General features: G+C 40.1%; 1 protein-coding gene across 5 annotated transcripts; it reads right to left on the reverse strand.

Moving 5' to 3' along the window:
• Positions 1 to 27079, reverse strand: sema6dl (sema domain, transmembrane domain (TM), and cytoplasmic domain, (semaphorin) 6D, like). Of its 5 annotated transcripts, none has more exons than XM_061883910.1 (20): positions 26795 to 27079; positions 16720 to 16888; positions 14294 to 14405; positions 13264 to 13324; positions 12996 to 13058; positions 12793 to 12894; positions 12597 to 12687; positions 12238 to 12357; positions 11852 to 11940; positions 8366 to 8583; positions 8124 to 8255; positions 7395 to 7550; positions 6919 to 7086; positions 6477 to 6617; positions 6180 to 6257; positions 6044 to 6102; positions 5444 to 5500; positions 4813 to 4995; positions 3822 to 4063; positions 1 to 3744 (listed from the first exon to the last, which is right to left on the reverse strand). In XM_061883910.1, the coding sequence occupies exons 2-20, from the start codon at positions 16838 to 16840 to the stop codon at positions 2632 to 2634; spliced, it is 3306 nt and encodes a 1101-aa protein (XP_061739894.1). In that variant the 5' UTR covers positions 16841 to 16888; positions 26795 to 27079; the 3' UTR covers positions 1 to 2631. The 5 variants fall into 5 exon arrangements, with proteins under 5 accessions (XP_061739894.1, XP_061739887.1, XP_061739904.1 ...); XM_061883903.1 differs by having other exon boundaries at positions 6919 to 7092; positions 26795 to 27078; XM_061883920.1 differs by lacking the exon at positions 5444 to 5500 and having other exon boundaries at positions 6919 to 7092; positions 26795 to 27078.

The raw sequence follows: 27079 nt of genomic DNA on the forward strand, positions 1-27079 counted from the left end.
ATCATTTTGAGGACTGTTGATTTATCGGCTGGGTCAATGCTCATTCGGGATGTAATAGGCCATGCCGTGAGCCAATAATGTAAGAAATACATGCAAGACAAGGTTATTTGTGTTTTGAAAAACGTTATTAAACCTAAAAAAACATTCATCTTTAGAAAATAACTTTTCTGTGCAGTAATTTTTTATTTCAACTATACATGCTGTGTTAAAAAATCAACAAAAAATATGAAACAAAGACCATCATTATTATTTACACTTTCACAGTACATCTTTACAACATTATCTACGCGCTCACATACTCTCGAGATCGTAATATATATATATATATATATATATACATATATATATATATATATATATATATATGAGTATATATACATATATATGTATATATATATATATACTCACACACACACACACACACACACACACACACACACACACGCACACACACACACACACACACACACACACACAGCTGGCCTTGCATCGGCGCATTGCACAGCATTTATATCAAATAAACATGACCAAAACCTGGTTTTCTGCACATCAAAAGAGCTTGAACTCAATTTTAAAGGCTTCAATTTAGATTGCAACTGAAAAGAAACACTTCATATTGCAATGTACAAGGCATTTAAGCAGTGTATGCTGAAAGTGTGGATGAATGTCACGCACTATGAACAACTCAAATACTGCTCCGATGACAGGCAAGAAGTCTTTACATACAATCATCACTTGTAAACAAAATGTGGCTTTGACTAAACAGGCAGCTGACACAAGGTAAGGTTGCATGTGTCACCCAAATGCACTGCAAAGTGATGTAATCCCTTAATTGTCCCTACTGGCCAATAAAAACAAATTCTGCCACTATAATTGTGGGGAGTTGGAAATTCTGCGTAACCGTAGGGTTCCAAAAGATGTCTTCCAAGTGAGTGCTGTGTTAATACATTGGCTGTGGGCAGGATGTGCAGCATTGAGCTGTCTGGTCCACAGTGCAAGGTCGAAACAGCTTTCATCCCACTGTCAAAAAATACATTCCCTGTATGGCACGTTTATGTGCTAAAACACCAGCAATGCCCATTTCTTAGAAAACATTTTTTTCTACTACTTTCATTCACAAGTGAAATCTGTGTCACTTGTTTTTCTCATCACTTTCAATATGATTAGGTAGTTACTTTTTAACACTTTTTGGCCGATGTAAAAATGACAATGATACCAAGAAAACCAATGACTTTGCCAATGTTATATACTGTGGTAGACAATTTTGAGAATAAGGCACACAATGCACAGATTCATGTTCATTCGCCAAAAAATATGTTTACTACTTTTTATAGTATTTAATATATACACTAACTTGTCATTCCCAGCATGACTCATTTGGACACGTTGGTAAATATTGTGTTGATTGTGTACTAAACACTCACTGGAAAAAGCTTTAACGCGGCATAGGCTCTTAAAACCAACACAGAAGGTCAAGTATTGTTTTACAGCCAGTCAAACTTCACTAATATATTGGTTGTCAGAGAAAAAAATGTTGAGTTTCATTTTAGGGGAATTGATTAAGAGTCCATTGGTGTTCAACAAATTTCTTGTTGAATGACAACTATGCATTTTTGCTACATTGAGCCACCACTATTCAAAAAAAGATAGTATAGGTTATAATTTAGGTAATTTATCGGTCTTAACAGTGTGTTTGGTTGTTGAAACTGTACCTATTAGCTACTGTTTGCATAAAAAAACAAGACATGCATACCCTTATTAGGGTCATTTCACTCTGATCCACAACTAAATGCATCCAACAGCTATGTCTAAAACCAGTAGCAGCAAATGGTTTGAAATAATTCCCAGGAAATTACAGAGTCCATGTCTCAGTATATCAACCAGTGTGACCAACTTTAAAGTAGACCAACCACTTTGAAACACTCCAAAAACAAACGGTTTAGACTTAGCTTAAAATCGGCTCTTGCAAAGACCAAACTGACATATTTCCACTAGAGACAGTGACTTGGGTCTTGGATGGATTTTAAGGTGCATCATCTCCATGGCACCACTCTTCATGTCTGCTTTGCCCCTCTTCCTCTTTCTTAACAGCAAACACACGTCATCGCTTACACACTTCTGTTTGCTTTCCATCTTTGTCATTGTATATTGACCTAATAAACATTAGATTTCCTCTCCTCTGTCAGCACCAACTTATTAAGAAAAGCATGGCCTACACCTTTCTGCTCAGTTCACATTAGTGGGAGGACAGTGCTCAAGGGCAGTGAAAAATGAGACCCATTCTTCGAGACCCATTCTTCAAGTATTCCACTGTTTCTAACATGGTATCTCACGCACAGACAATATACTGTGGTGGCTTCAGCTGGTATCCAATGTATGTACCACTGTTCATATTTATGACAAGCAGGATGGAAACCAAGAGAATAAAAAACATGAGAAATATCTTTGGCCGCACATGTGATTTTCCCTTTTCACTGAAGTGTGAGTCAATGTGCATATCGTTTAAAGGGGAACACACCTCAAGTTGATACACAAACACACGCTGGGGTCAACCCAATCTGTAGCCAAACCGTCAAGGCTCAAGGCTATACTGTCAAGGCAAAGAGCTCACGGCAAAGTGTTCATGCTCTTCTAATAGCTATACTTATTGACCACTCTCATCTGTGGAGTCTGTGGTGAAAAGCCATTAGGTTTTGGGGGCACATCTGGCTTTAGCGATGGGGTCCTTTTAAGTCCTGTGCGAGGCAGTGAGCCATGCCCACTGTAGCTGCTTTGTCGAGATAAAGACGGAGGGTTGACTGGGTGCATTCCTGCTCCCATCATTCCACCATGGGAGTCAAGTCTGGAGGGGGGTGTTGGGGGCATGTAACCCACTCTGTTCATACTGTGCTGGCGAGACATAGATACCCCCATAGTCACCCCATTAGTGGATAAGGAGTGCCTGTGAGATGCACTCCGCTGGAGTTGGTAGCCCCCTCTTGGTCTCTCCAGGGTGCCCCCCATGCTGCCCGTTGGTGTAGTGGGAGTGGTGGTCAAGGGGACGTCCACCCTCTTAGTAGGGCTGTGTCTTGGCAGGGAGGAAGAAGGGGAGTATAAGGAGGCCTCACGACTGGGCACCTTTGGAGGTAGTTCTGTCAGTTCCTCCATGGGTTCCAGTGTGAGGTGTTGCCTGGGTCGGGGCCCTGTTCCTTCATGAAAAATAGCCTTAGGGTTGGCTACAGAGTCATTGAGATGCTTTAAAAGGTCGTTTAGTGTATTCCTCGCATCCACAGACCGCTTCTGGTCTTTTCTACTTCCTTTACTATCTAAATTCTTGAGTGTCTTCTCAGACGGCTGTGGCAGAGTTTCATTTCCGCTGTCGAGATTCGGTTGGTCATGCGTGGCATTGGGCAGAACCACAGCACTGGGGATGTGTGAATGTCCTAGGGCAAGGTGAGGGTGATGAGAGTTGGATTTGGGAGGACCAGGTGAAGGAAGAAGAAGCTGAGGACTCTTGGCTGTTGAGTTGGATTCTTTGCGGGGACCGCTAATCTTCCTTTGATCCCTATCCCATTGATTCTTCATTGGCTGCAGGCCTTTCTGTTGAAGAACCGGTGTGGATTCAGGTGTTGGCAGAGCAGCCAACTCAGGAGGTGGACAATCGTCCCGCAGGATCATGGTCTTGGTATCGCCATTGGGTGTGGTCAGGTCTTTACTCAGCAGATTGGTGTACAGCTTAGGGGAGTCCACATTGGTCTGGTACTCCTGTAGGGAGCATACAAAAGTAAGAATTGTTGTGCGAGATCATTTAATGAACCCCATTAGAGTCAACCCTTCTGTACCTTAACAGGGCTGTCAAAGAGGCCGTTGAGCTTGACAAAGCTCCCAGCAGAGTCTGAGCAGGACGGTGCAGATTCTGCATCCTTGTGGACACGCCTTTGCTTTCGAAGGAATGACTCTCGATTGCAGAAGACAATCAAACCAGCTAGCAGGGCCCCCACGAGGAAAGCACCAAACACACACGTGATGAGGATGTTCATGTGGACCATCTGGTTGGTTTCACTTGCTTGGATATCCCACACACCTACAAACAGTGAGGCAGTGGTTATCCCCTTGGTGAGAAAAGTCAAGTGTTGAGTGAACCGTTGCTCCTTCCCCAATTCCCTTGCAGAAATGTGCATGTTTGTGTTGCAACACAACCATGCATGACTTTGTTCTCTAAGACCTCCCCTCAAACAATGTAGCCAGATTAGTTAAAGAGGAGTGGTTATTGGTAGAAGTGATTAGGCATTTATATATACAGCATCATTAATTTTGGAGATTGCATTACAGATTTGTTAATCCAAGACTGGAACTGTTTCCTTGATCCATGCGCATCTAAGAGTGAAAGCCATATAATTATTTTAATATAAGAAATCAAAAATCAGGAAGATGCACCAAGGATCAGTAAGAGCCATGTTTGCATTCCACATGTCGACACAGTCGTTGCTCTACAGGAGGTTTGTTAGTAACCACAGACATTGAAAAGAGTTAGTTCATCCTTCGTGCGGCCACAAGTAGGTTGTGGCAGTGCAAGGCCCAGCCAATGATCTACCAGCCGTGGTAAACTATTACTAGAGCTAGTGTTAGCTAAAGACTACACTGCAGAGAAAATCAAAGAAAATTGAAAAATATGTCAATAATATTTCTAAGAAAGGAAAAACATCTGACACAATTGTGGTGTAAAAGAAAATGAGTTAAAAGTTAGGTAACATTAATTAGTCATAAAAAATGTTTTGGTTGGCAGCTCTCAGAATCAATGCAGCATGCTAGCTGCCTCCCTGTGGGCCTTACCCTCTTGGCCCCCTGGGATAGAGTCTAAAGAATTAGAGGTGGCTGGGTCATCCTGCAGCACAAAGCCTGAGCCGTAGAGCTCTGGACCAGGTCCAGAGCTGGGGCTCTGAGTGGGAATGAGTACTGGGGGGTGTATGGGCACACTGGGCAGTACAGTGACTGGCGTTGATGAAAACTCCATGTCTGTGGTAACAAACAAATTGTTAATAAATGGTCAAGACGTTGGTAAAGCATACTGTCATCGTCCCAATTAGTAGGCATGGGATATGTGGATTTTGTAAGGAAATTATCAATCATTAGGCTTCAGCATTTTGGTAGGGACGAAATAGAGGATACAGAGGTTGAAGAGTTAATATGCAACAATACATATGCTGATATGGATGGGCATGCAAGGGGGACTGATCAGTCAGAACATGAATTAAAAAGTGAGGGAGGGAGTGGACCTGTTGTGTGGTCGAGCAGATGGGTTTGTTTGTGATGGTTAAAATGAAGCAGGTAACGTTTTACATTCACAGAGTGTTTTGGTGGGTAAGACATGATAATGAATGGGTGGCAGTCGTGGTGGAAAAGAAGGGGCTGGAGATGCTGAACTCAAGGAAAATAAACCATTTGAGTAAAAGATCAAACTAACCAGAGGTAGGGTCGCCAAATGATTTGTAATCTGGCGGTGATGTAGTGCCCAAAAATGCTAAAAGAATTCAAAAGGACAATACATTAATATGAAGGAATTCAGAAGTAAACTAAAAACAAACCTTGTGATAAAAAGAGTGCTCCCGGTTAACGATATGAGGCACTCGCTAACAGTATCATTTGTTGTAAAATAAAGTCCTCTGGTTCTGATCAATACTGAGGTTCAGCCTGGGTCATGTTCAGTTGGTACATCTGAAGAGGTATGTATTTCAAAGTAAGATTAAAGAAGTTAACGTTTTAAGTAATTTAATATCATAATATATCGTTTGCACCAGCTGAACATACCCTTGAATGTACATGTCCATGTTTGCGGCTCACGCGTGGCATTAGTTACAGGTGGCCATGGACGCACTGTATGTAATGTGTGTGTTAATACCAAACATAGGTCATGTGGGGGGGCAAGTTACTGGCGTTGGTACTGGTGTGTGCGTGCATGTGCAAAATGTTGATATTTGCGTATGTGAGAGTTTGGATTGTTTGCATACGTGTGCATATACAGTATGTCCGAGGATAGATGGAGTGGTATGAAGATGATTCTTACCCTGACAGTCTCCCAAGTGGGCAGTGTTTCCTAATTCAACATCCTGCTCATAGGTCGTCCTGAAAATGACACCACTGATGAAAAGGACAGCAACATTGGATTCATATTTGGGTTAAACGTAGGAATTTGAACTCACAAATCACCAGGCTGTATCCTGTCACAAGCTCCATGAGGTCTCCATCCACAATAAGGATCTTGTGATGCAATACAGGACCTGGTTAAAAAAAACACGACAATCGTGTGATAATACAATTTAATCACGCCAGGAAAAGCACAATAATCAATTGTCCCCTGCTAAACATTAACCACAATATGGAGGGTAAAAAAATATTTTTTTTTACATTTACTTGACAAAACTAAATTAAATCACAAACCTACAGTATTTACAACTGCATAAAGCACATATGTGAGTGTAATAATAAACATCACTTACTTGTGGCAGGAAGAATGCCTCTCACAGCGGCTCAGGGGGATGCGGATGACGCAACTTGAAAAGGCAACATAGAGGCTATGTGTGTCTTGGTCCACATGCAGTGCGAGGACTTGCTTATCATCTTCGTGGTTCGACAAGCACCTAAAAAAAGAAGGAAACGGAACTCGATCAAAGGTTTATCAGATAAGTGTCTAATTTTCCAGTTAGGAGTTAATCACTTTCTTTTTCTAATATAACAGGCTTTCAACACAAGTGTGGATGTGCAAATACAGAAATAAACAATTGCCAAAACAAACTCCATCCACTTTATACTGACAAGACACTGCCATCAGCAAGCAGAATCTCAAGTTAATAGTTGCTGACTCCTGAGCCAAAAGGCAAATGGGGAACAGAAAGCAAAACAAAAGCAAATAGTGGGGGTAAAGTGTTCATGATATCTTACTTGGCCTTGTTAAAGACGTCGATCTCCTCCAGAAGCAGACTGTCATTCAGGAACCTGGATGAGGTCTTTGCCAAAACCTTGAGGACAACTCCTGACTCAGAGCCAATGAAAACCATTGTGTAGTTCTTGTGGGGACCTGCTTCATTGTCCACAGCCAAAGCAGTCAGTCTGTACCTGAAAGAAATACATCCATCCATATACTTACTCCATTGCTAAGTTTTATCTAGTAAAGATGAAAGTATTGTACTTGTAGTTTACAGATATTAGCCGTAGTAACTGTTTATGGAAATAGAAATGCAATTACAATTACAATGTACAACATCAGGCATCCTACAATTGTCTAACATAGCAAATATGTACAGAAACTATCAGTGATAGGGTTTTTGAATGATATAGGATATATGCCAAATGATGAAAGATTGTATTACATGATTCAGAATAAAACTGACTGTAAAAAATTTTTGGGGGATATTGACCTGACACGTGTCTTGGTGTACCAAGGCTCGTCCCCAATAGAAGGCACAGCTGTGTCCATAAGAGGGTGGGACTTAATGAACTGCAGGGTCTCATCTGGGAATTCAATGGAGCTCTTAAAGGATGCAGCTGGACCATGACCTGCACAGCACCCGGGTCTGAGAAAGAGGATGCACATACACAAAGTGCAAGAAGTCAAAAAGCAGCTCATATTATCATTGCACACCAGAGGGGGGAGATCATCATGTGCGGGGAAATGGATGGAAAGTGAAATGAAAGGGTTGGAGAGCAAGTGCTTATTAGGATCACTAAAAAGGCCTCAGCTGGAAACATTAAATATGCATAATATATGTGGTTATTGTCTATTATTAATTCACCAGGGCAATAAGTTGCGTTATGTATTTTTTAAGCTTGGACATAGGGCATGTCTAGGAAAATACTGTACTATATATGCGATAAAGCAAGTTAAAAATGCATTGTGTGTAATAATGCAAAATTAATTATTTACCGTCAATCAGCAGATGGTGAATGTGTGTGCTGGGTCATAGCTAATAAGCTTTTTCTTTTTTACTAGTTGAACATATTTGATTTCACTGAAGCAAGACAAAAGGTTAAAAAAGGGGACATGAGCAGGTGGTTAGCAGCTGCTGCCATAGAATAGTCATTTATATGTCAGGGTATTTTAGGAGTTTCTTGACTATTCATTTTTTGAAGATAAGAAAGGTTAATACCGAGGTTTGGGTAGCTTCTCCTCCGGATATGGCGTCCATATGGAGTCAGCTGTTTTCTGCTCTTTAAATCGACCATGGAAGACTTTCTCAATGTCAACCATGGAGAAAGCACACACTGCTGATCCCGGAATACTGTGGGGCAGCAAAATGATTAAATGGCTTTACTTGAAACTCAACATTACATTGCTTACTGCCTTATTTGAAATTGCTCAATCCATCAGCCATAAACAGTTGTAGCCCACCTGTTCATCTGTGTGGTGAACACGCCCACCACGGACGGGACGCCGTTGATGTTGATGATGTCAGTGATGGATTGGAGCACGTCAAAGTAGAAGAAGGAGTCACCTGGCACGGAGCAGTTCAGTCTGGCCTTTACAAAAGAGGTCCAATGTTTCTCCAGGACTCGCTGTGACCCACCAACGTCGTTCTTGCAGATCCGGGCCACGCGAGAGTATACAACCTTAAAAAAGAGAGGATTTAAGAGGGGACGGAGGCTGAAAGAAGTGGAAGGCAGCTGAGTGAATGTCGCTAAAAACACTTCAGCACACTGAATAATACATCCCTCCATTCTGTAAGAGCTTGCGACTAACAGACAGAATACACACTTTTACTTTGACTTCACAACAGCTTACTTTGAGGTTGTCCATTAAAAACACAACAAATAGCTCTGACTGGCCTGATTCAACCAAATGACTATGCCTTTAAATCAGTCCAATGAAGCTGGCGGCCGCGGACCACATGCGGCCCACCAAAGCTTTTCATTTGGCTTGCTGAACATCACCCAAATAGGATTGAGGAAACCATTCAAACTAGAGTTGCTCATGAATGTAGTACTACTGCCACCCCGCAGGGTGCAACAGCGAGGCATGTCACAATAAAGCAGCAGCGAGGTGAGTGGAAGAAGACTACTCATTCAAACCAAAAACGGAACTATCGACCCTGAACAAAATATCAAAACAAATTGCAGAAATCCAACTTTTAACAGCGATTGTACAGCAAAGTATGAATGTTCTGCCCTGAGCAAATTCCTAATGTACCTTTTAAGTGACGGACACAGTGTTGCAGACAAGCAGGGACAACAATAAAAATCCACACGTTTAAGCTTAATCACGGAACTTAATTAGATATTTAGTTTTTTTCATTGAAATTGCTGACTTCGTAGGGCTGGACGATTATGGCAACATTAATATTGACAATTATTTAGATCAGGGGTCTCAAAGTCAATTTACCTGGGGGCTGCTGGAGGCAGGATCTGGGCTAGGTGGGCCGCGTCAGGTATTCCACAAGAAAAGCTTTGTTAAAAAATACCAATCTTAAAAATGTCTTTATTTTAATGTTTTAACCCAAAATAAGATGGAAAAAAATAAACAAATTAAAAGTTCATAAGAAACTAAATAAATACATGTTTGAAGCTGTGGAGTATATTTTAATTCCCAATGTGTGTTCCCAATTGAACGAGGCAGCCAGCCAGGCACGAAAGAAATTTCCATGGCAACACTGCTGTAACTTTCAGTCACTGAGACATGTTTCTCTGATTGCATCAAGCCCGGTCAATGTCCCGACCCCAAGAGCCATGTGCCCCACTGTGATTGGTAGGATTGTTTAGCACCGCACACATCACTGTATAGTGCCACTCATTAAAACTAGCTTGTCGTACTAACATTAAACTTTTATAGTAAGGAAAGGGGACACAAAATATCGTCTCTGGGGACGTAATTGGTCCACAGGCCGTGAGTTTGAGACCACTGATTTAGATTGATATTGTAATCACGATAATCACCACCAAATCTCAAGTTTAAAATATATATATATATACATATATATATATACATTTTTTTAAAAGGTTTAAATTAGTAAGAAATAAACCACAACTAGTAAAATGATAATGATAGTAACAATACATTTAAATAAAAATATAAAAAAACTATAAAATTAAGTTTTTGGGTTTTCTTTTTAATTCTGCTTTTTAATCTTTCACACTTCTTTTACCACCATAGAGTGTGTGCTTTTTGTGTAAAATAAAATAAACAAAATGTTTGTTAATTGTAATAAATGAATGAATCCTTACACTTATATGTACAATACATTTATGGACAATTTTGACCAGCATTTTAGGTCCCAGCATATTGTGAAAATGTCAGACCAGATGTGGCGCACCGCGTTATTATTGTGTGGGGGGCGGTGTGCTGTGTTGTTGTTCTCAGCTTGACGAGTAGAGACAACTTGAGCCTTTCAAGTTACGACTGCTGTTTGTACATTAATGTTCCAACAATGATGTCGTTCACAACTACACAAGCAGAGGAGATGTGTTGTGGGTGTATGAATAGTTCTTGCTAGACTTAGCTTTGTAGTTTAGCCGATGTTTTATTGTGGCCGTCTCAACATTGTTTAGTTCAGGACATATTTCAGGAATGAATGAGCGGTTCTAGACACATTATTTTCCAAAACAAATCCTTCTCCCGATAATGACAGCATTAAACTCATATTTATGTCAATTTCCCTGATATTCTGTGTTTGCCAGCATATTATGTTTTATTTACGTGACTCTGTCCGCGGTTACGTGAATGCAGCAATCACATGGTCTTAAGTGTGTTTGTTGAATTTAGTGATTATTGATTAGGTGTACTGATGCTGTGTCACATAAAAAATAGAGATCCCAAAACTTCTACTAGACGTGCTCTTTTTTTCCACTCATTCACTCCTCATCCGTTTCACCGTCACAAGCTCCGGAATTTGCATGCACATTGATCTTTTTTTTTTTCCAATTATTATATTTTCATGATTGTGAGAAGCCATAATCAAAATCAAAATTCAATTAATTGTCCAGCCCGATGACTTTGTAATGTATTTTGTATTTGTGGTCGTGTTTTTTGTTTGAGTAACTCTAGCGATTTAAGTAGTGCTAAAAATGACCAGTAGAAGGCGATAACGCTTCACCTTAGGTTTAATCGTGTTGAGCCACATTCATTGTGTTTGCTCTGGATGTTGTTCAATTTCTACATGCGTACACACCCGTAGTTTATTGTGTGAATGTAGTTGAATAGCCCTGTTTTAAATTGGCTGTAGACAAAAAAAATACTGTGGGACATTTGTCAGATGATTCTAACACAATCAGTGAGCATGGCTTGCTTTGGACTACCAGCAAGTATTTCCTAATTATCAGTTTCAAAACTCGCTGATGTCATTCCCTATACTACTGACAGCCACTAGAGAGCGTAATTAAATATTATCAGTATGTAGTTTTTACATAGTGTAACACCAGTGTAATTTAATGATTTCCCAAAGCAAATCCACACAAAGTTGAGGTGTCACCGCTAATAGGATTTTAATGTTTTATCAAGTAGTGAATGGTGGGAGAGTGGTGGCCTTCTGAAGCTTAGCCAGACCGGCTCAGGATGAGACTTGGTCAAATCTGACGCTGGCATCAAACACAGAACATCCTAATGCTCTCGCATTTGCTTGTAGAGAGAGGCAGACACTGACTGTACAATCTCTGGGAGACAAATCCTCAAACTGTGTAATGGTTTTACATCGGGCAAACATTCCCTGCAAACCTTGGCTGCTGAAAATACAGCAGTATTCTAATGCACTGTAATCGCCTGAATAGGCACTGCTACTTGAGCCATTTGTGTCAGAAATGAATGCAATTGAGGGAGTTTATGCCTTTTTAGATACAGCATCTGTTCAGAAAATGTAGTGCATTAAACGCAGCCTTTAAACTGCCCTACCTTGCCCAGATTGCTGTGCTCCACTGCAATCTCTCGGTAGAAAAAGTACACATAATTCCCATACTCAGCTGCGTGCAGGAAATGAGGTTCTGTGGGAGAGACCGAAGCAAAGAGTTGGAAGTGTATTTTTGCATCGTCACCACCAGTGAGCATGTTGAATATTTCAGGGATTTGTACAGGGCTGTTTATGACTGGGGTGACCTAGATTGCCTGAAAGGGAGCAGGCCATATCCTCTAAGGAGTTTGGCAAGACAGGAGAACTCTCTATCACAAACGCTAACTGCTCTAACACACACCATGCCGTGTTGCACCATGATTATTAACAGGTAGACAACTACCTCCAGCAAGAAGGAAACTAAAGATGTAGGGTAGAGGCACTCGTTTACCTTTGAGCCACTTGGAGTCATATTTGATGGTCCTCAAGGCAGATCCATCACCCAGACTGCGATAAATGACAGAATCGCTGGCCTGAAAGTCAGCCACTGTAGCAGAATAAAGTTTCCCCTCTACGAGACAAAAAGAAAAAACACGTTCAACAAAACCTGGGTTACAGAGCTTTTCATCTTTTCTATTTTTCTCCTTTAAAAGCTTTAATTGGCCAACTTGGTTGAGCTGCAGGCATATTTGTTCCACGGCAGAAACACAGAGGTGATAATGAGGGCATTAGTAAGAACATATTAGTTCTGCAGCAAGACCGTGTTATTTTCTGAGCGTGTGTGTAGGCGGCCGAGAGTTTGACCCTCACCGGCAAAAAGGGCGACGTTGGTTTGCTTGGAGTCAAATGGGCACCGTGCCAGTCCATTGATCTCCTCACCATCAAACTCTAGGTTATCCAGCTGAAGAAAGCGCCACAAGTACACACATTTAACAAAGGTCACTGTGTAGAATAACCTTTCTAATCAAGAGATAAATGTGTATATGGTAATGCGGTTGATACCAACCCTGTAGTATCTGCACATGGGGTTAAAGCCATTGGTGCCACAAATGAAAACCAGGTCATCATTTCTGGGAACCAGGACTTTTATGAAGTTATGGCACTCGTCCTATAAACAGATAAGATTGTGTTGATTATTAATTTTTTGTTTTACGCTATTTAATAGCAAGAAAGAAAAAGTTGCAGGGGTTGAATTATAGTTGGACTTACTCTATGCTTTCCCTTGACGGCACACATCTCTCTGTCAGCTTGGCCTGATCTCCATGTCAGCTTCTATGGAACCAAACCATGAGGCATTAACACACGTAATTTTTTCTCTCCCTGCAAGCTAAGTGTAGTGTGCTACCAGGAATCACATACACATGCTTCTCTTGTTTCAACTTTCTCATTTTACAACCAGCCTCGTTTGTGATAAATGACTCTATTTTTTGTCTGTGCTATTGTGGTTCAAGAGAGCAGCTTGTGGCGAGAATCTTACCCGGTAAGGGATGATCTCATTCCTGTAGGATTCTCTTAAACTTACAAGGTACACCTGGTCTCTGTGGATAGCAACACAAGTCTAGCGTCAGCACAACAAAATTAAGCATATATTTAAAATATGACCTCAAAGCATTTATACAATTTCAATGTGCAATGTTAAACTCTAAAATAAACATGGCCATTTGACCTTGTTTTTTTACATTATGTTTTCTGAAACACTAATGCATACTCGGCTCATCTGTATTGTTTTCCTCATTTTCTGTTTAGAGCTAAGCTTATTCCAGGAAAATCCCATCTGTTGTAAATTCAAATATCACTTGCTTGCCTCGTAAAACACAACTTTTGGTTTTGTGGTAACATGAGCTCTGCAGATTACACAACCCTTCCGTGCCAGTATGATGACCACACATTTTACTGTTATCTTTATGGAAACAATAAACACACAGGATTTAATGAATCCTTTCGTTTTTGTTCAACTGGCTACTCAGTAGAAATTGGAATATCGTCTCTCCTTCACTACTTTGCATGACATGATTTCCTTGTTTTTGATGACGTGCCAGTTATGACAAACACAGTACACCCAACTGGGAACAATAATTTTCTTCACTTTCAGCCAACATATGTGAACACCTAAAACTGGCAGTATGATTTATCGGACACCAAACCGACATATGGTTGTGATTACAGAGGCAGGAGGTTTTATACAGTAGATGTCAAGGTGATTTCTCGCTACAATACTGGCGGCTGGAGGTAAGATTAATCCCAATGCTCATAAATACTTAAAATACATGTAGAGATGCCAAGAAATCCCTGACAGAGCATTGGGCTGGGTTGATGGATGCTTTTGCTGGATCAATAGCGACCATATACATCAGATGGCAGCCTAGGAGCCACAGATCCAATAACACTAAGAGCTCCCCCCACCCCCTTCTCCTTGTGCCACTGTTTACCTGCCAAGATGTGAGTTAGTGAATCGGTGTGGGGGATTTGTGAAGGAGAAATAAGACATCTGCGCGTGTTCAGTATACCTGCCAGCGATGAAGAGCGTGTCTTGTATCTTGGTCATCAGCTGAAAGTCGAGGCGATGCTGCGACTCGTTGCCAGAGGGCCTGCCTCTGAACGCTGGGTACCGCCGTGAAACTGTAGACACACACATGCACACACAATGCTTGGTAAAGATGCAGACCCCTGTGCAAAAGTGAATCATACATACATTGCTCGCCGATTAGACATTAGGGGCGTCTACCTGTATTCATAATCTGATTTTTTTGTCATGGGTGTGCTGTGTTTAAAACACAAATGAGGTTTGTTTAAAGGTTAAATGCAAATAGAGCCGCAGCGATCAATTACTTCAGTAATTGAGTAATGTCTCAATTACAGTCCGAGTTTAATAGAGTAATCAAAGAAAACACTTAATAGTCTCAATGTGTATTGTACGTAAAATAGTTGAAATAAACAAAATTTCTGCTTGCCATAACCATCATTGTTTTATCTAACAAATGCACATCAGTAACATTGAAATTGCACTTGAAATGTGTGTGCATTATTTTTTTTAAAAACCTGCTCATCACCACACAGATCACGGTACTCACACACTTTTTGCTTTATTGCAGCAGCCACATGTAATGTCCGAGTATTTAAAGTTCAGGGCACTCCATCTAAATTTTCTTAATATTACAAGTTACACTCATTTAAAGTTTTATCGAAACAGCCTACTATAAATCAAAGCTTTTTCTATCAAATTAATTGATTAATCGTTGCAGCCCCTAAGTGTAATACTTTCAGTAAAAAAGAAGGTATAATGAACTCCCTGTCAGCTTATATTTTCATCCATGTTGCTAGTGAATAGGCCCATAATGTACAATCTATTTTCCCAAATCTTTAGAAAGGTGGCACACGGTTCTATTTTTGCTTTGATCTGAAATGGAGGTTTGTGTCCAAGGTAATGTGTTTCCAAACATTGTTACCTGATTTCAGCTTTTACACAAATGTGTATGATATAATAATCATAATGACAGACTTAAACATTTTGTGGGAGGTTTATGAAGGGAGGTCAATCCAAATTTTGATTGTTCAACCTTGACGAGGGGTTTACGCTCTAGTGCGGGGTCAGCAACCCCGGAGCATTTTTAAAAAAGGATAGAATATAGAAAAAGATGGGGGGGAAATAATTTTTCTTGTTCTAGTTTATTTTTTGTTTGAGGACAAACATGACACAAACCTTCCTAATTGTTAGAAAACCCACTGTTCAATATGTTGTGTGTATGCTTCACTGATGATAGTATTTGGTGAACATTGTTTTGTCCTCTTATTTTGGTGGTTCTTGAAGTCACCGTAGTGTGGACTGCGACACAACAGTTTACGTGTAAAATCCTCCACTCCTTTGTCTCATTTTGTTCACCAAACATTTTATGCTGTGTGTGAATGCACAAAGGAGCGCTTTGTTGATGTTATTGACTTGTGTGGAGTGCTAATTAGGCATATTTGGTTAGTGCATGACTGCAAGTTAATCAATGCTAACATGCTATTTAGGCAAGCTGTATGGGCTATATAGATAATCATTAATTGATTGATTGCATCATTATGCCTTGTTTGTAGGTATATTTGAGCTCATTTAATATCCTTTACTTTTATTTTCTTTGTACATACTTTAGTTTTGCATGTCTCATGACACATGATCTGTATGTAATATTGGCTGCATTTCAGATAGTTGTTTGTGTGCCATGTTGTTCCAGACCACAGCAAACATTACCTAGCTTGCCAAAGATTATAATAAATCTATTAAAAGAAGACAACCTTAACTTGGATTTACACATCTAAACTTTGGCCATTAAAAGCCAGTCATTTCCAGGAGTTATCTCACCTGAGTAGCCTCGGATTTGCTAATGGTTTCTAATGTTGTAAAAAAGTGTAGAATAAATATTAAATTTCAACATTTCTGTCAACAAAGATTTGATTCCGCCTGTGACACGTAGTCATTTTGATAGTAGGCTATTATAGCTAATATATGTGTTGCCTTCATTATAAGACTTATGTACGACTCCAGACAGATTTTTTATTTTTGGTCCAATATGGCTCTTTCAACGTTTTGGGTTGCCGACCCCTGCTCTAGTGAGTGCCACACCCGTTACACAATTGCATTTGCTTGACCACTGCGACTCAAATTGAATTTAATTAAGGTGTGGTAGCATATTGAGTCACTGTGATTTGTTTGTGCAGTATGTCACTAAATATATTAGCCCTAATCTTGCAATTATTCTTGTACGTCCAATTGGAAATCCACTTAATCCTGCAGGTGACTTTGTAGTGTATTGATTGATTCATATGAATAGAAACAGCATGCTGCAGTTTCTGGTAGAGGTAAATGTGAGTGTTGGGTGTTGAGCTATCAAGAAATGCAGTTACCGTTCAAAATCTGTACGGACCGCTGATGAGTTTGTGTGCGTGAACTTACAGTGTGCGTCAATGACATCCAGGGGAGCAATGTCCTCAGGGAAGCTAACTGCAAGTAGAGTATGTGAGGCTGTTAGCATCAGCAGCAGCTCACTGAGAAGAAGCACAGCTCCGTGACCCATGGCTGCTCACAGACGACACTTCCTGTTTCACACTAGTGGAGATGCTACCTGGAGACAAACCAAAAAAAATAAATACTTTGTTACTCAAACTTGCAGATATATAGTACAGTATGTGTACAGTCCTCAGAGTGCTTCTAAAATTCTGATTCCTGAGTAGCAAACCAAAACATAAAAATCAACATGAAAGCATTATGCAGTAAAGCCATACTCCAGCTTTTGTATTGGATCTAGTTTAATTGTGCATGTTTTAGCTGGTGGGCGTACAAGCAGAAAGCACACACAGTGCCCCTACTTGCGATTGGATAACTGACAGAGCAGGACATTTCCCTTCTCCCTCCTCCTGCATCTGCTAACTAACGAAGGTCAGCCAACGGTCTGGTTGGGTGTCTCAGTGTGTGTTAGATGCGACGGAAGTCCACTCCGTTAGAGGCATAGCGGCCCTGCTGCTTCTATACATCTGTGCTGACTGGTTTGTGCGAGGCCAAGCTCAACACTGATCAGCTCATTGCAACTTCATCACCATCACCAGCGCACCATCTTATCTGACCTAAGCTGACTTCTATTAGCGCGCTGTTAGTTCTTACTGCTGCAGTATCTCCTTGGGGCCAAAGTGCCTTATTGCATAGCAGTGGTTCACTCCATCTTTGTGTTATGAGGACAAGGTCAGGCTTAGTTGTTTTGACATAGTAGGAATAATATTTTTTGCTTTTTCACAGCATTAAAGTGTAGATCAGTGGTTCTCAAATGAAGGTATGCATACCCCTGGGGGTACTTGAAGTTATGCTAAGGGGTACGTGAGATTTTTTTTAAATATTCTAAAATATCAACAATTCAAAAATCCTTTATAAATATATTTATTGAATAAAAGTTCAACAACTTATGAATGTAAGTTCATAATCTGTGGAAAAAAAATACAACAATGCAATAGTCAGTGTTCACAGCTAAAAAAATTTGTGGACATGTTCCATAAATATTGATGTTAAAGATTTCTTTTTTGTGAAGAAATGTTTAGAATTAAGTTCATGAATCCAAATGGATCTGTATTACAATGCCCAAAGAGGGCACTTGATGATTACTTCTATGTGTAGAAATCTTTATTTATAATTGAATCACTTGTTTATTTATTTTCAACAAGTTTTTAGTTATTTTTATATCTTTTTCTTCCAAATAGTTGAAGAAAGATCACTACAAATGAGCAATATTTTGCAATTTAATAAATCAGAAACCGATGACATAGTGCTGTATTTTACTTCTTTATCTCTTTTTTTCAACCAAAAATGCTTTGCTCTGATTAGGGGGTACTTGAATTAAAAAAAATGTTCACAGGGAAAAGGTTGAGAACTACTGGTGTAGATCAGTGGTCCCAACGGGCCGCAGAAGAATTTTTTATTATTTTTTTTATTAAATCAACTTAAAAAACTCAAGATACACTTACAATTAGTGCACCAACCCAAAAACCACCCTTTTTCATGACAAAAACCTCCCTTTTTCATTACAAAAAACAGACATATCCCCCCCGTGCCGGGCCGCGGGACTAATTATCAAGCGTTGACCGGTCCGCAGCTACAAAAAGGTTGGGGACCACTGGTGTAGATGATACCAGAAAGTGCAGGATTTTATTTAGTGTGGGAGTGGCAGGAGTTTAGGTAGTATGTAATGTGTATGTAGTGTGTAGAGGAGGGCTTTAGAGGGAAGGCTGTGCTTCTAAATGATTGGTGTACATTTCAAATATTTATAAGGCAAACAAATTATTCATGTGGGCAAGGTCTGAACGGATATAAACAATTTACTGGGAGACGTCACACAGATAACAGCATGGATTAGCTGGGAGCATGCTGGGATTCACACACTTATTGGGAGCAAATACATCATCATGCTTCCACATTATGTATTGCCAAGGCCGATACATGAGCACCCACACAAAAAGTAATGATTCATTTTTCAATTAGCCCCAAAGCACACCTGCTCCAGTGTGTCAGTGAGCCCCGTCTGCCAAGCCATTAGTGATTTGATTGATCCACACAGGAAGCAGGGCAGACCACATCACCGCTTCACAGCCGACATGTGGAAAATGCTCAAAATCGGGTGACTTTTTGCTTTAGTTAATAATTTATAATGGCATAGCCCAAATCACTAGAAATGCACAATGACACCAGCAAAACATCTGCGTGGTTGCGTCATCTGAACACTGACCAAAACTATCTCAAATACAACTATACATTTTCCAGGCACTAATGATCTATTTTCAGTCTAAAAGGTAACATTATGTTGTGTACTTGGGACGGATTGAAATGATGCTGAAATGGAAACACTGTGTAAGAGTTATAGTAGGGCTGGGACAATTAATCGATTAAAATCAATTAAAAAAAGCCTTGATTTATATTCTGTTGCTTCGATTATTTGGTTACTAACCAATACAATTTTATCAAATGCAGACTACATTCAGTGTCCAGAACTTTAAAAACACGGACATAGTTTATGCACGGCTACAATAGAGCAAATAGGAGAGCAGTAGTGTGCCATATGATCTGCGTGGCGGCGAACAGCATAGAGTTGTTCTATTTTATCTTTATTTAAACCTCTAAAGGCTTAGTGGCCACATGTGTGGACAGCGCCTTTTAGCCCCTATTTCCAAAATTGTGTACACTACTGAATTGGGGTTTTATGCCCACATATGGATAGGGCTGGGTATTGCCAAGGACCTCACGATACGATACGCATCACGATACTTGTGTCACGATACGATACGATATTGCGATATTAAAAGTTTTGCGATACATGCGATATTTGCAATATTCTACATAGTTAACTGAAAAATGTAAAATGCATTATGCATCTTAAAATCTGAGTTGTATGTACATCAGATGATAGTGATAATTCACGGAAGAAACTGAGGCAAATGTAATTCAAGTTACCCATGCCATTTTATTTTAACTATACAAGCACAAGTTACAACATATTTGCATGAACAACACACTGTCTGAAACACATTGAAAAGTGCAGTGTGCATTATTATTAGTCTCCCTGAGCACAATGACACAAAGTGCAGTGTGGGTCATTGTCCACAAACTGAACTGAAACCTCAGTGCATCATGTTTCTTCTGAACTTAGATTAAATACTCCAAATAAAATGCAGTGTCACACACACTGAAATTGAAAATACAAAATAAAGTGCAGCTTCTTCCCTTTGACCTTAAATGACAAAATTAAGTTCACACACTTGTCTCCCTGGACAACTGTGTGTGACTGTTTGAACACTTCACTGAATGTATGTAGAAAAGTAAAATATGTCTATGCATACATATTGCAGAAGCACTTTAATGTTACTTAACACACAGAGCTGAAATGTATGAGAAAAATAAAAAAAGTGTGCATAATATTTGCATTTAAACAAAACAAAATTTGTAACCAAGATACTCATACATGAATGGGTCTACTTGTACTTGACTTCTTTTGTTTTCAGATTTTTGTAAGAAAGATAATCTGATCCACATGTTCTGGGCTGGGGCGCAAATCTTTATAAATAAAATGCACCATGGCCTCCGTGATCCCCCGGGCTCTAACTGAAGTGGACGGGAGGACTTTGACAAGGTCCAATGTGGTCTGCTTCAGGTCGGCAGGTTTCGGCAGCTGCGGCCCTACAAATATGCCGGGGTGGTGTCTTACTAAATGTGTTCGCAAGTTTGTCGTGTTGCCTGATTATCTAATGGGAGCGAAACAGCGTTTGCAAAGCGCATAGTCTTTGTCCAGCTCACTTGTGTGCTCTCTTTTCCTTTGGAATCCAAAATACTTCCAAACATCTGCCTTAAAGTTCGAGGGCGTCTCTAGTTTAAGTTTACCTTCCATGCTTGCTTGTTTTGTTTTGGGGTTTTTTCAGCTCCACTGCCTCACTGCAAAAGCCGGGGAAAAACGAGAAGAAGAGTGCAAAAGCCTTGCAGTGAGGTAGCGGCACAGCGACACCTGGCGGAGCGGAGGTCGCACTGCATTTACAGTCCGTCTAAAAAACATGATTTTTTATTTTTATTTGTATCGATATTCAAACTTTGAGTATCGATATTGAATCGGAAGAGAACGTATCGCGATGTATTGCTATATCGATATTTCTGCCCACCCCTACATATGGACACTTATACTGCTATCTGGTGGTGTCAGAAAAGTATAACATACAACAGAATTTGGGGAAAAAAAAGGAGAAAAATTAAAAGTAGCATGTCACTACACATTAAGTACACATAACAAAAGATGATTTTCAGTTTTCAATCTGATTATGGTCCTATAATCCCAAATAGCAAAGACAAATAAAAAAAACATGTAAACAAACAGCTTGGGCCTTAAGAGGTTAATGCACACATGTTAAAAGTGCAACTTCAGTGTTGATAAGGTGCATGTATCAGAACAGTGGTCCCCAACCACCGGGCCGCAGAATATTTTTTTATAATTTTTTTTTCTATTAAATCAACATAAAAAACACAAGATACACTTACAATTGGTGTACCAACCCAAAAAACCTCCCTTTTTCATGACAAAAAAATTAATAGAAAATTATCAAGCGTTGACCGGTCCGCAGCTACAAAAAGGTTGGGGACCACTGTATTAGAACAAAGAATGGCGGGTATGCAAGTGAAAAATATAGTTAATTTTTACCATTTCCTTAAAATACACATTGAGGCTAAAAAAGTACTTTTATTCAATTACAAAAATCTAATAAAGTACTCGATAGATTACTCGATTGAACTAATCGATACTCCATTACTAAAATAATCGTTAGCTGCAGCCTTAAAAACAGTGTTTGTCATTACGTGCGCATAGACTTTCATTGGTTTGCGTGCAAGTGGAATGAAGAGTTACATCTCACGACAAACAATAGAGACCGTGTCAGGTCAAATAGGGTACCTTTTACCTCCAACTAATAAAACTAATCAGGTTGCAAAAAAATAATTAGACACAATCACGTTTGCATGCACATTGGCGCTTGGATCTACAAACGAGGGGACTTAATCTAAATAATAAATGATGATGCATTAAATGAGAAGCATTGGTGCAACTTGAAAGCCTCTCGGGTATTTTGACTACTTAGCACCAACAAATGTGTTGCTTTACACCATGGGACAGGAATAAACAGGACTACAGTATGGACATACAATACACTGAGATACCGAGGACATCACTTCTTTAGGGCTGTCATACAGGCCAGGCTGTAGAGCTTTGCTTGGGTTTATTCACAGCTCAACTTTTGTTTGGTAGACTTTAAGACCCTGAGAAGTACAAAACAAACTTCCACGTGTCTTACAAAGCAATTAAAGACAAAAACAACTAAATGTAGTAGTTCAACACCTTTACATAGTGCATGTTAATAGTGTTACTGCAGAGGTGGATGCATTTCTCAAAAATTAATGTAAAACAGAAGACACCCAGAGGTCAGCGATCTAAAATTGCTTCAAAATCTTTCGTGAGCACGCAATGTTTTCTATTGACTATTTCCTTGCACTCCCTGATTCTTGCCTTGCAGTTAGTGTGTATGTGTGTGTGTGCGTGCATGTACATATAGGCCTCAAACAAGCCCAGAGATGCTGGGCTTGTCACGCCACTCACAGCCATTCAGCCTTGCCTCACTCTTTACCTACGTTATTACAGGCTTTTCAATGTCCCGCAACCACGCAGTTCCACACTGATGTTGTTGGCTCAAACCCACGGTGTTTAACACTGGGGTTTGGGGGGGGGGGAATGGTGGATTTGGTGTGGGGGTCTATAGCCCAATTCTGGTAGTTAAAGCTGAGGATTTAGTGCTGCGACCCTAAAATGACAGATTAACACATATTCTCTCTCTGAGCTGCACTTTCACTGGCATATGTCAGCCACCAGCTCTCATCGAACGCGCACCGTTGGATGTCCTTTTGCAGGGAAGTCCGATTTGGTGCTTATAAAAGGATGGCAAACAACAGCGGTGTGCAAGGTTCCTTCCGTGCGTCGTGTCTGAATGTGATGGTTAGATGTAATCTCAGCATGAACATATTGTTGGCCACTTTGGGAAATCAGACACCAACTGGTTCAATTTGAGCCATTTCAAACATTGTGCTTTTCGTTAATTTAAGCCTGGGCCTTCAAAATACTAACACAAAATAATCACAGTAGCAACAACAAGGCACAACTGATGTCTGCATATGATGTAATGAACTTTTAACTACTTGAACAAATTTGCAGATGTTTTACTTTATCTGTAAATTTCCTATTTTTTCTCACAAATGTTAAGCAGATGCAGGAATCAAACTACAGCACAGATATAAATCAGTCAATAGGATGTAGACTAATGCACTGTACATCTGTAGCTGCAGCCGAGGGTGGTTTCCCATTGGCCAAGCGTTCTACCACAACCACTCAAGTCCCAAACAGTCTTTACTTGCGGGGGAAAAGAAACTCAGCAGCACTTTGATGAGGTTTATGTTTACTTCAAAGACCAACAACTGGAACTCAGGGCACTTCCTGCAAGGCGGTTATAGCAGCAGATACATGGAGAGATTTGGTTGTAAACGCGCAAAATAAGCACCTCCCATGATTTCTTTAGGAAGGAGTGGCTGCCGATACAGCATAAATTATCTTTGGGTAGGATAGGAGTCGGCAACCTAAAATGTTGAAAGAACCATATTGGACCAAAAATTAAAAAAACAATCCATCTGGAGCCGCAAAAAATTAAAAGCCCTATTACATACAGATAGTGTGTCATGAGATACAAATTGAATTATGAGGACTTAAAGGAAACTAAATGAACTCAAATATACCTACAAATGAGGCATAATGATGTAATATGTACATACCGCTAGCCTAAATAGCATGTTAGCATCGATTAGCTTGCAGTCATGCAGTGACCAAATATGTCTGATTAGCACTCCACACAAGTCAATAACATCAACAAAACTCACCTTTGTGCATTCACGCACAACGTTAAAGGTTCGGTGGACAAAATAAGACAGTAAAAGAAGTGGCATAAAACACGTCTTAGAAAGTCGGAGAAAGTTATACATGTAAACAAACTACGGTGAGTTCAAGGTCCGCCAAAATTAGTAGAACAAAACGGCACTCGCCAAATACTCGAATCAGTGACGCATGTTTAATATAAACAGTGTGGTTTATTACAATTAGGGAGGTTTGTGTCTTGTTTTTCCTCCTACAGAAACCATATTAATACAAAAAATATGTTTTTTTCCACTCATCTTTTTCCTTTTTTCATATATTTTTGAAAAAGCTCCAGAGAGCCACTAGGGTTGCCGACCCCCGAGGTAGGAAGTTGAGATACTTCACAAGCAAGCTACTGCTGATGATTACTTAATGCCCCAGAGCTTGTTATTATTATGTATATATTAGCTACAGTCACTGCTATCTTTAAGCGACTACCTGGTCACTTTTTAGGGGCTTAGCTAGACAAGTTTGAACAACCTATAACCTGAAACTGTTTTCCTCCTTTTTGGGCACCTTGACAAGAGTGAAAAGGGAGAAAGGTTGCACTCAGCAGTAGTCCTGCTGTGTTGCAGCACAAATGGGCCAAGCTTGCAGGTGTGACCAGGAAACAAAAGGGGGGGGTGGGCTTTGGCCACATCAACACAATAGAGCCCCACCCCCGGTCACTGCTCAGAAGAGCACAGTTTGGGGGCTTCTAAAAGGGGTTTCTGAAGGAACAAAGCAGCCCATATAAACATGTTGATTGTGGTGCAACTATTATCACTGTCATTTAATTATAGTTTCTAAGCAGCAGCAAAGCGTTCATGGTTTTGTTAATACACATGGTTTAATGACTGGTGTTCCGGGTTATAGCTGGCTGTAGTAGAGGTTAACTGTGGTCGTTCTGGTCGTTGAATACTGACCTGGTGGCTAGCGGGGTGAGGTGAGGCAAAGACAACAAGCTGAGCTGTCAGGGAGTGCACAGCTGGTTGTGATGTTCCAGAGCCAAACCAATTTTATACTGGAAAACACTGCTACTGTAATAATTAAAAAACGGATACATTGTTTATCAGATGCAAGTATAAGCAGTCTAAATGCCATTTACCCTAATCTTCTGTATATTTAAAATCAAAATCCAAAAAGAAGTCAGCCATCCGAAAACTTAAAGGACTATATTGTTCAACACATCCTCCTGTACTGTTCTACATGTTTTTTCACCATGCTTTCTGTAACCAACCGGACCGAACTCACACGCATTACAAACATAGCAGTTAAAATCATCGGCCTACCCACACCCAACATTTCAGATTTAAACCACAGGTCCATCACTCGACTGGCAAACACAATAGTCCAGGATATCAGTCACCCACTACACCAATACATAATCCCACTACCATAACGGCGCAGGTACAGAACCATCAAATTCCAGAGGGCCCGCCTCAGGAAAAGCCTTATCCCTGCAGCTATAGCCGCCCTTAACAGCAGGCCCGGCGGACCCGTCTGATGAAGCCTGTAAATGTGTTGGTCATGTATGATGTCTTTTTGTTATTTTTGTTTTATGATGTGTAATGTCTATGTTTTAATGTACGGCAGTGAAAATGAATTTCCCCAACGGGGACCAATAAACCTAAATCTAATCTAAATCTAACATCAATTTTGGCCAATACTATGAATGGTATATTATTTAATTACGTTTAGTACAAACAGTCATACATTATTTAATTGCATTCAGTACATACAGTCTTAGTTTTTTTCCCAGCTACTTTCATGCACACATATCCAAGAATCCGCATGGCCACACATGCTTGCATTGTCCGGTCTGGGGCGCAAAGGCATTGAAAGTTCCATCCGTGGTAAATCTTTTCACAAGCCTTTAGTGTCCACATGTGGGACTGATACAAAAGACAACAAAGAGGAGGAGACACAAGAGCAGCAACAACAGCAATGGGGCTTTTCTATTATCCAGCAGAGATAGAAAAGTGCAATACGGTAAATTAATTGTAAGGCACCATAAAACCCCGTTCAGCCCATGTTTTAAAGCGAGAACCGAAGGTTACATCCTGAATGGTAATGATTGAACACAGGTGACTACAAATAACAAACCGTGGCAATTGTTCCAGTCCATATTAATGACATAATGATGCATGTGTGCTCCTTTAGAGACAAAATAGCAGGGTAAGATGAAGCCAATTTACTGCTACTAAATCAGAGGTCTTTCGCAAAAACACATTGCGAGGACAAATAAATACCAAGCTAGAAAAACGTGTTTTAAAAAAAATCACAGTACATCAAACACCATCCTTGATCTCACGAACTGATCAATCCGACTGAATTGTCATATTAATTTCAAATTATGCCAAATTTTAAAAAAGCATGGATTTTCCTCTTATTTTAAGCACCATTACCGCTTTACATTTAAGCATCTTTTCTGGGACTCTTGGTTCTGGGGGCCCCCTTTTGGACTTGAAGACCGATAGCCAGAGCAGGTCCACACTACACTTACATGTATACTACTCTATTACTCACACATATATATATATACTATTCTATTACTCACGCATATGTATACTACTCTATTACTCACACACGTACATACATACATACATACACATACTCTTACATGTATACTACTGTATTACTCACACATATATACATACATACACATACTCTTACATGTATACTACTCTATTACTCACACATACAGATGACCTATTCGGACACATTTAAACTGACTAAACTAACAATAAAGGAACATTAAAGCTTGGACTCACCGGTGGAGCAGGAAGACGGAGCTACCATTCTTTATGACTCACATTACATAAAACACGTTAGTAACGGCATTTACATAGCCCAAAAGATCAAAGACATCGAACGACTATCAGTTTAAAGTTAAAACAATCTGCAACTCTTTTTTTTCCCCACATACAGAATTTCGTCCACAAAATCTTTTCCCCCTATTTCGAATGTCCCTTGCTGATAAAGTGTTCCAAACAAATATGCAGATTTCTGCAAACAACTCACCTCATCTGACTGCTTTATTGTTGCGCATCCATAGGTAGTAATCCCAAAAAAAAGGGGGGGTGTAAATATAGCGTGCGTCGCTCCAACTTCTCTTAGCTGGGAGAAAAACAAACTAAAGCAGACACGGCAAATGGTGTAATTCGACCCCAGCTCGGTCAATCCACGCAGGAACAGATCCACGGTCCGCCAATAAGGAGCGCTCTTGCTGCAGTCCCTCCCCCACAATCCAACTCTCCTCGCTCGCCCGCTTTTGGACCGCTCTGCCTCGCTCCTGGCTTCCTTCCT

This window comes from Nerophis ophidion, linkage group LG02 (genome assembly GCF_033978795.1).
Source record: "Nerophis ophidion isolate RoL-2023_Sa linkage group LG02, RoL_Noph_v1.0, whole genome shotgun sequence".
Classification (NCBI taxonomy): domain Eukaryota; kingdom Metazoa; phylum Chordata; class Actinopteri; order Syngnathiformes; family Syngnathidae; genus Nerophis; species Nerophis ophidion.

What these genes read in the sequence shown, in the direction of transcription:
- sema6dl (XM_061883903.1), bottom strand. Translation starts at nt 16,840, where the DNA reads ATGGGTCACGGAGCTGTGCTTCTTCTCAGTGAGCTGCTGCTGATGCTA. An exon ending in AGGCATTCTTCCTGCCACAA is followed by an intron (nt 6,258 to 6,476) that starts GTAAGTGATGTT and finishes TTTTTTAACCAG; the next exon opens with GTCCTGTATTGCATCACAAG. An exon ending in TCTTTGACAGCCCTGTTAAG is followed by an intron (nt 3,745 to 3,821) that starts GTACAGAAGGGT and finishes TGCTCCCTACAG; the next exon opens with GAGTACCAGACCAATGTGGA.